Source organism: Rhynchophorus ferrugineus, unplaced genomic scaffold (genome assembly GCF_030347505.1).
Source record: "Rhynchophorus ferrugineus isolate W39M unplaced genomic scaffold, kcgeb_rfMv2 rfM1, whole genome shotgun sequence".
NCBI lineage: Eukaryota > Metazoa > Arthropoda > Insecta > Coleoptera > Curculionidae > Rhynchophorus > Rhynchophorus ferrugineus.
The window spans coordinates 38,791,772-38,802,661 of NW_027472580.1; the positions used below are offsets into that span (position 1 = coordinate 38,791,772).

Here is a 10,890-nt window from a genome sequence, read left to right on the forward strand (position 1 = left end):
CCGCAATTTATAAATTCGTTTTAAAATCGGACAATATATTCCTTCTCATTTTATTCTAGTTAAAAAGAGACACAATGCTATCTGATTAGTTCGAACACGTAAACGAATGAGCCTGTTATCGTCCGGTAGCCATGCGTATGCAAAATTCTTGAAAGCAATAGTAATAAGAGGTTATAAATCTAACCTACAAACTATTGTGGCCGTATAATTTACTGCAGCTTCTAGATGTACTATAATTTTAAAAAAATATTTAACTTAATAACATTTTTGGTCAATTATTTTATTTAGATTAGAATTTTGTTGTATGTCAATTCCATACTGATCTATAACTCAGAGTTGATGCGGCAACATTGCGACGTTTTGATGTCACAAATTTAAATGACGTATGTACAAAATAACTTAGAACATACTATATATACATATGTATGGTATATATATAGTTTAATATAAAATTTATGAAGATTAACTTTTATTTAAAAAAATTATACGAAGTATATTTTACGCCCTAAAGACTAATATTATGCCGATAGGTCTATGTCTTTATTATTTGGAGCGTGTTTTAGTACTTAGAATAACATAATTGAGTGTAAAGGCGCATAATATTCAAACAAAAATTAATTTCAAAACGGAATAATTAGTGTAAAAAGTGGCTAAATAAAAATAAAATATACAATTTGCATATGACAAAAAAATCAATAAATTCGTTGAAAAATGCCATAAACTTAATCTTAAATTGATTAGATGTCTATTAATTATGTACCAGTTCTATTCTACAGATCCTAGCGATAATTTTACCTCAAAAAATTATTTCGGAAAAAATATTTTGTTAATCTAAAGAAACTCTATCGAAAGTGCATACTTATGTGTGAGAGCGTAAATGGGAGAATTATTGATCTAACTGAAGCATTTCTGAGTTAAACTAGGTGAATAAATAAATTATTATTGATGACATTTAGTCAAGACAAAGGTAAATTTGAGTATGATTAATTTCAAATCTAATTACTATTAATTACTGTGAAACCATTTTGCAGATTTAACAACATAGGGCTTATATTTTATCCTTATTCGAAAACTTCTATATCTGAAACCACATCAAAAATGTACTAGTAACCACTGGTTTTACATAACAACAACTGTTTTCTCTCAGGCATTGCTCTACACTTTGAATCATTTAACAATACACATAAATACAATTCAATCTATAAATAAATGGTAAAATGTCCAAAGAACTGCAGTGTTTGAAGAGTCTATTTCATAAATAAAAACCGTCTATTAACTAAAAAATGCATTTCATGTGAAAGGAGAACAATCCTTACATAGGCAAAAGCACGGTTAGGTTGCAAGTATTTATATATTTCAACAAAACAACTATATTATCATAGGGTATTCAGCATAAAGAAAGAAAAACGGCCATCAAAATTGTCCAACTATTTTAGTAAATTTATTTAAAAAACGACAGGCCTCCATTTCATGTTAATATATCGACGGAAGTATATATAGCAACGAAAGGTAGGATGAACCGGGTATATAAATCTTACCACCTGGATAGGCTGATCATAAAACAACCTTCAAATCGTAGGTCACAACTGCTACATTCATCCGACATATGCAGATATGATGAATGCAAACAAGTGCAGTTCTTAAAAAGCTATTTAGAACTTGTTTATCATTCGTGATCGTTTACCTTGCCTTGAACGCGATCTTTCCAAAATTCATGTATTAATATATCACAATCAGATATTACAAATATTTTTGATTTGACTTCTTTTTCGTTGTTGTAATGATTCTTTATATTGTGATTCAGAGTTTTGATTTTAAATTAATGCTAATTTTTATAAATAAGTGTTTGAAACTAACATATTAATCAAGAACATTAAATAATACTAACATAAATAATAAAAATGCCTAGCAAAGCGACCACCTAGTTTACTCCACAAAATATAAAAATATAGAATGGTAACTGAAATGACCACAACCATAACTTCTTCATTACACTTCTGAATCACTACAGGAACAGTAAAACGAAAGGAAGGAAGTAAAATAATTGACGGCTTCGATAATTGAAAACTAAAAATTAGAACAGAAGTTTCTAAGCAGACGTTTTTCAAACAGATAAATATGCGCCGCAAACTTCGTGCTGGAAATAACCAGACAGTACAACACCTAAAAGACTAAGAACTCATATAATACAATTGCATATAATTCTATGTATATAGTAGAATATAAAATACGTGTAGTAAACAGGCTAAATAATTTTTTTTGTTTATTTTTATTTAGTTATTACAACGATTATTATGTACATATTTTATTTTAAAACATTTGTGTTAAAAATCTAAGTTTGATTCTTTTTTAATTCTTAGTGAATTTCTTATTCATTTTTTGATGTCGGTTCAATTTTTTTGTTCAAAATATTTTTTAAATGAGTATTTGTTTACATGCTGAGCAAAGGCAATATAACAAGAAATATAATAATTAGACTTGCACTGGTGGATGAAAAAAAAATAGGATTGCAAAGAGCAAAATTGAAAAATTTTGCATGGCTACATATAATATGTATAGTGTCGAATTAAAGTACCCATAATAAACATATGAAAAAAGAGGTTTCGTAATCAAAATTATAATATATAATTACTATATTCAGTAAATTCAAATAATGTATTAGTTAGGGACAAATTATTATTTAATTTATAATTTTCACTTCATAATATTTAAGTCAATAACAAATTGTCAGATTCGATAATATTTTTGATGTATTTTAAGAATTTTGTTTTATACAAATGTTAAGTAGTATTTAAATAACATATTTCAACAAAATATATTTTTCAATTCCCTCCCATAATACAAGAACTTTTAATCACATTTTTAATTTCCCCCAGTATTTAATAAACTCACATGGTGCGCCAGTAGGGGTTTAGATGAATACAATTTTGTACATGAAAGATCGCATTTTACGCCCGTCTCTTCTGTGATTTATTCAAAACATCTTAAAATGCTTATTAAAAATCAAATATCAGTATAGCATGGTTCAATTGTTATTCTATGGATTTATATTATCTAATAATAGCTTACACGCATATATTATCAATAAGCAAAGCTGTTATTAGATTATCATTTATTTGAAAGTAGGTAATTCTTAATCAAAAAGTTTATAATCGCCAAAATTCATATATTCATGCCAAGCGCATTTTAATGTTTGCATTAATATCCATGTACTCCAGGTGAACCTCTTTGTGAACTTAAATAAAACTGAAATAAGCACACTCTTAAGAGATACTAACCCGCTATTTATTCTTAAATTCAATGATCCGAATAACATTAAGAATGCATCAAAAGACGTGACTAATTAAATAAAAATTGCTCCAAATAAGTGAACATCGCCTACCTGCTTGCGCCTGCATTTTTTTGTTTGCGACATATGTGCGAAAAGCTTTCTTGACTTTTTAGACCCAATGGTTTAATGCAAATGTTGTTGGAAACCGTCGCGGAAATGCTTCAAGTATGCATATCGGTACCAATGTTTTGAAAGTAATTTCGATACATTTACAGTTTTAAAATGTAATAAATTAACTGGAAGCATTCCTTGAACAAAATATATGTTAAATAAGAGACAAAGTTGTTAAATAGCTGGATGTTGATTTTGCAACACCGAAATATTGTAAAGAGATGGGAATAATTGTTAAGTTTATTGACAATGCATCTAAAGAGATATTACCGTTATAATCTGTAAAGAAATTTTGCTGATAAAATTTTAAAAATGCTATCTGAACGATAAAAAATATTCGTAAAGAACAATAATAATAATAACAATAATGTAAACTGCCGGCTTAGCTGGCGCAGTAGTAAAGGCGACAAGACGGTCCACCTACTGTTGCGATAGTCGCGAGTTCGAATCCTGCCCCGGGTTGTAAATTTATATTTGTGATTCTTTAACATTTGTGATTATCCTTAGCTAAGAGTGCAAAATACAACAAGGAAAATGACCACTGTCACGCCAGTAATCAGGCTGGATGTCTTCTAAGATGATTTCTAAGTTGGTCACTCACCAGTCAGTATGCTCAATGCCGAGGACCGTGGTTCGGTGACTACGTTAAACTGTATGTCCAGCCCAGATAAACCCTCATTGGTAAAAGAGACTTCAAATTATACAAAAAAAAATAACATCAATTTTATTACTTTTAAAAATGTATTATCGAGACTTTAATTTTAAAAATAAAATATGGTGCTAGCCAAAGTGTAAACAAAAGTATCAAACTAAATACATTTTTTCAAATATTATAGAGTCTCTTTTTTACCAACTAGGATTTATGCATCTATACTAGACCTACTGCTTAAATTAGGCTCTGAAAGAATGACTGGCCAGTGACCAACATAAAGATATCCGGTCTCACCCGGCTTTGTTATTGAATTTTTTTTCCTTGGCGGATCATTATTTTTCTCTCTTGTCTTATGGACAATCATAATTATAAGCCACAAGAAACATAATTGAATCCGCGAATATTGCAAGAGTAGGAGTACCGACCTGTCGCCTTGACCACTGTGCCAACCAAACCGGTAATTCTTATTATGGTCTATTATGAAATATGAACAGCTTTTTCAAAAGCTCTTCCTATTGCTTATTATTTTAATTACTGTATGAAATTTAGTTCTTAATAATTTCAAATATATTCCAAAATAGTATATAAATATTTGGATGACCTATTTAAGATTGAAATTGAAGATGAAATTGAATTAAACTGATATAAACAATAGCATAAACTAACCAATATAAAAACATTTAAATTATTTATTGAAATATTCATCATAAGTCAAATTCCACAAAAATAATTTACAGTAATGTAAATCTATATTCAAAAAGAACATTTATAAAATAATTTCATGCATACCACGAGGCAAATTCCATATAAGTTAAATGTTGAGCCAGTGCTTGCAATATTGCTGTAATAATACAGATAGAAATCAATTAGACACTTCCTAAGGATATTCGAAAATAATATACATTTTACGACGGCCTTGGTACAATTACATGCTCACTGTTATTGAACGAAAACTTTTCATTTCGATATTGCGGATAACAGGTTTCTTGTTATCTTTGAATTTATGGTGTATTATAAGATTATCTGGGTAATATATTTGTTTTACGGTTTATTTTAAGCTATAAATCAATATATTATAATTTTAATAAATCTGAAATTATGTAGTCGAGACAGTTACTTATTTCTATATAATTTTATCTATATCTTTCTAAATTATTTTAAAATACCCTAGTACAATACTAATTTACTCAATGAGTTCGTGGAATGCCGTTTCTTTATCAATGTAAAACTCATCAACAACGTCATTTTAATATGTCATTTCTCAAAAGTGTCATCACTCAGAAAATTCATTTTGATCCGTCAATATCATAGAGAAATAGAGATTTAACATTATAGGAAATTTTCGGGAAATGTTTCGCGACGTCCAACATGTAGATGTCGCTACTTTTAACATAATACTTGTTTTATTCGCTAGGCTGAGAGCCGCAACAGGATCTGATTGCTTCTTTTATAATTATTTTTTGGCCTGGAACCGGGTAGGGGAATCCTGTTACGGATACCTGGTTGGGAAGACCCGCAGGAATAAGCGAGTAGGACTGGTTATGTGGAAACTACCTCTGTGCTACCCACTAAACCCCACCCTATCAGCTGATCCAATGACCCTAACTGATACTTCTTACTGTTAGTAAGAAGGGTGCCCGTAACCGGTAACACCGTTAAGAGGCACAAGGGCCAGGCAAGGACGTGGCGTCGTTATCACACCACGCAGCTTGCGGTACATGAGTTAATCGCTCGCCGGAAAAGGTCGAGACAATTTGGGGTTAGAGCACGACGGGGTAGTGTCGGCTGTGATAGAATAAGGCTACGAAGAGCCGAATGAGTTATTGGCCTAAAATATCGGCCAGCTCGGTAATACATCTATTGTCCGAGATACGAAGAGTGGAGAAATATCTCGAGTAAACCTCGGATATAAAATCGTGAACTTGGGGGACGTCTGTTTCTCTATGAATTTGATTGTTCCTGACGAACCAGGCGGCATTGATTATTCTCCTGAGAATTTTGTTTTGAAACACTTGAAGACGTTCCGCCTGGCTACTGATCGAACCAGCATCTTGTACAGGAGAGATTTTATAGATAGAGGAAGCCTGCTGGCCCGGTTACAGGTACAGGTGTCTATAATAGAGATTTAAACTGACCAATCAAATTACTTGAATGGCCCATTATGGCGCCGTCTGGACGTTGGGCACAGCAAAACTTTGCGCCAGAGTCCCCTAGAGTTGCATGTCTATTAATCTATGGTCAATACATTCTTTATCTACAAGTCATTAGAAGTTGAATTGTACTTGGTAAAAAGGAAACTATATGAAATAAAAAATTAAGTTAACGTGTTAGTAAAATTTACTTTACTTTTTCATTAAATGAAATTAGTTTTATTTAAAGGTATTGTGTGAGTCAAACAAAAATAATGGTTGGTAAATTTTTTTCACAGTTGGTTCTTTTAACTAGTTCTATAAACCTTGAAAATCTAACTGAAGCATGTTCAAAACCGACAATAACACCAGAAATCGTCACCGGATATAGTTTCGGAAGATTGTCGATGAACCCAGCTAACTACACGATAGTACGCGATATTTCAAGTGGAAATTCAATTCAAGATTCAGGAAAGACCATAACTTCACCAACATCGCAATGTTGCCAAATGGATACAATTAAAACAAATGTAGCGCCAAAAGAATGTTTGCTCTTTTATAATATCTAATTATCATCAATAATGTTTTGAAGAATTTTTCAGACATTTGGCAACATGCCCCACCAGTACCAACAGATTGGGTTACTTGATCCGGCATATTAGACAACATTCTATCTCTAACTAGGATAAAATGAGAAAGAAAAATCGGCATTTTTATAAATTAAAATTGACAAAAATTCTACGTCGTTTATGACGTCAGTCGACTGTTTTGATGATGGAATTAATATTCCTACTCTAAAGCTGTAAGGGTTACTGTCTAGAGTGTAGACAAAAAGCATAAGACCAAGTTGGTGAAACAACAAACTGAGGTTATAATTGCATTTTTTTTTTGAATTGATTGAAAAGATTCGTGAAAAACCTTCGGATTATAAATGAAAACAGTATTGTAAATTTCAAAAGAAAAAAAAGGTTTTATTCGCCAGATTTATTACCAATTCTCTATGACTTATAAGTCACCTTATGGGACAATTTTCCGATGTATTATCCATAAACAATAGGGTATTTAAAATTCAGTATACCAATAAAATAGCTTTTTTCAGTTGAATAGCCGATGTAGATACGTTCCAAGGCGACAGGATGGTCCTCTCACTTCAGCAATAGTCGCGGGTTTGAATGCTGCTAGAGCATGGTTATAAATTTATGCTTGTGATTGTTCATAGGCAATAGTGCAAGATCCGATAAGAAAAACAATCACAATCATATCATAAATTAGGCTGGTTAAGACCAGAAATATTCCAAGATGATTTCTGACCAACTTAGAAATTCGTCAGACAGTAGGTGATGATAATGATGACCGTGGTTCAGAGTCCACATCAAATAGTAAGTCCAGTACATCAAGACTCTTAATTAGTAAAAAGGGGACACAAGAATATCACAAAATATTATTTTTTTGTTACTTTACTTATATTATTCCATTCTCTAAAATATGCTACTAAAATCTCCACCTATTTATCGAAGAGATATTGATATATGAAGTATTGATATCATCACGGGACTTGTAACTTTTGTTTTTTTAAATAGCATTTGTATATCTCTTGTCTCAAAAACATATTTAACCGTAACCTTGATAAGTCAAATAGATGGACAACTACCTGTCTTAATTTATAAAATCTGTATTATTTATAAATGCAGCCATATCAAGAACAGCCAATTAGCTTATTTTTTTATATTATTGAATTTAAAATTAGATATAGTCAAACGTAATGTCAGTGGCCAACCTCATAACAAAATAACTCCAAGTTCACATTCTGGTTTAGGTGTTTCCTATTTATGTTTTTAATATGACGTATATTTCATAAAACTCTATAAGCTTGTATTGGTCAATACCATCATATATTAATGTTATAAATTGTAAGATAAGAAAGATAAGACATTCAATTTTATATGTCCTGTTATAAAATTATTTGCAAGGATAACGATGTGTTGTTGAAATCGACATTATGATATGTTTTAGGAATCCATAAAAATTACTGTTGCCGAGCTAAAAGCGCGCAAATACCTAGTTTCTGTTTTTTACACCATAAAGATATCCATCAGTATAAATAAGTGATTTCTCTAAAAATAAATGTCTGACCTTAAGTATAAAAAATACACTTATGAAGAAATGTTTGTTAAAAATCTTAAACAAGCCTTAAGAATTTGATATTTGCTAATATTAAATTTGCTAAGCTATTTATTAACAGTTACGTTAGCTAGATACATGAAGCCGTTATATAAACTTCTGTGTATCAAAATTGCTACGATAATCTTTTAGGTCAACAAATAAGGTGAAAGTAATTCTTCAGAACTAATATGATGGATATGATGCAACGCCATTCATTGGAACAGCATGTTCTTAATTTAATCATTATATTTAATGAGTTAAAGAGTCTTATGTTATATTTTTGGTTAAATTTAGAACATAAAATACATTTTATTATAATAATAATTTGTTTTTCTTTAAATTACTGTTGCTATTTTAATTATTTTGTATTATTGGTTGTGTTGTTCGATATATAAAATGGTTAAACTTTTCTGAAGACCTTATAAACCCAACACATCAGTTAACCTGATGCTAATACTCTATAGCACCTTAAAAAAATCTGACCATGTGATGTACAAATATGCTAATCTACTGAAGATATCTTGGGCATTTCAATCACTAGGGATTAAGTTACAGGTTTAAAAAAGCTATATTTTTTATTATACGTAAACCTAATGAATTTACTTTAGCGTTAATCTAAGTATTAATTTAATTTTCTGGGAGTGGTATGAGTGTTTGATAATTATTTGAAAATTCTTGAAATAGTTGTATCCCTCTATTATCTCAAAAAGTTTTTTTGGATATTTTGAAGTCTCCTTTTTACCAGTAGGTTTTATCTGGGCTGGTCCTAGTGTTTAACGTGGCCTCCGAACCACGGTTCTCGACATTAAGACTACCGACTGGCAAGTGACCTCCTTTGGAGATCGTCTCAGAAAACATCCGGTCTTATCCAGCCCATTTTCGTTGATTTTGTTGTGCCTACGGACAATCACAAACATAAATTTAGGACCATACCCCAGTAGAATTCGAACCCGCGGCTATCGTAACAGAAGGCGGACCGTCCTGTCACCCTTACCACTGCGCCAACTAAGCCGACCAAGTTTAGTTTTAAAGTAATTTTCGTGTGAAATGTAAAAAGCAGCTGAACTAATTGCTAGCTGATGATCCATGCCAAAGTCAAAAAGATCAAACACGAAAAATCTATTAGAAAGATATAAATAAACATCAAATAATCAAAACAAATTCATTCATTCACGAAAATAATCGACATCGGCTGATATAACAGAAAAAAGGATGAAACAAAAATATTTATGAGTAGATATAAAATTTGTTAGTTAATATGTTTAATTACAGTATTATACAGGATAAAAATTGACCTACTATAATCTATATCAACATTGACACCAAAATCAAATATTCCTTCAACAAAAATAATGACATGTTATTTTATGGTCTGTTGAATTTGAAAAATTTAATAAAGATATGTTGAAAGGGTTTCTTTGCGTTCTCTTACGGACCTTATTCATCAGACATGTTATAAGGTAGTTAAATTAAGAATTGGATATGGTCAATTATATACATATGATCACTATGAAATTGATGTTGTGGCCAATAAAAAAACAGACAATATTAACGCTAGGATTAGTATAAATTTATTATTATTAATCCAACGATATATTAATAAAAAAAGAACTTTAAAGTTATGTATATGCCATACCTGCAATGAAAATATCATATTTTATTTCGAATCATTATGCTTTTCTTAATGAGAATTAAAATATTTGATTTTTTATTGCAATAAAAATATGTCATAAAGGTGATGTAAAGATTGACATTTATTTCTATTTGATATTTCTAAAATAATTTTGACTTATTCTTGCAATAATTATAAGAATTTCCTGTCAAAGTCATTAACTACTGCATAATTCTACACAAAGAACAAGACTACAAAAAGAACCACATTTACTGGGTAAAGTAGGACAACTGTATTTTATAACGTACTATACAAATCAGATCGATACAAACAAATAACAATACCACCTTTCTTTTTTGTTCCATATATATACACTTACCTTATGGTTAGTATCCATAACGCCTATTAATTATCCTCGGTTTTAGTTAAATATTTCGCAAGGTATCTGTCGATATCACCGCATCTATGGTCCCTTGATTACACACGTCGCGCACAACGGATATACACATTAACAATTTGAGATCTTTACACCTGTATTTTACTAATATAAGGTAATACGCTGGGATGTGATGGTGGGGGGATAATGCTTGGTTGATTAATAATTGCGCTAAATTGGTTTTAAATTCCAGTCGTAAAACACCTTTTATTTTATCGCCCAAATTATTCTTTATGTGTATTTTTGTTTAAAAAAAATGGTATCTCGTCTCGTCTCTATCAAGCGGTTCACTCGAGCAATGTAGTTTTGGTTGAACTACAAAAGAAACAAAACACAAAATGTAAACTAGTTAAATTCCTATTCTCTATCAAGGTCAACTTTTAAAATATACTCTTTTTGTGTTGTGTTGTTGTTAAAAACAATGAATTGACTATTATAAAGAGTACTTATCCGATG

At 30.6% G+C, this 10,890-nt stretch overlaps 1 protein-coding gene across 1 annotated transcript in view; it reads right to left on the minus strand.

Annotated features, from left to right (window-relative positions):
* Positions 1-10,535, minus strand: part of LOC143197045 (sodium-dependent nutrient amino acid transporter 1) — a 37,116-nt gene extending 26,581 nt beyond the window's left edge. Inside the window, exon 1 of the mRNA XM_076405129.1 lies at positions 10,378-10,535. Coding sequence (XP_076261244.1) covers positions 10,378-10,395 — 18 coding nt within the window. The 5' untranslated portion in view covers positions 10,396-10,535. The remainder of the gene's footprint in view (positions 1-10,377) is intronic.
* Positions 10,536-10,890: the final 355 nt, after the last annotated feature.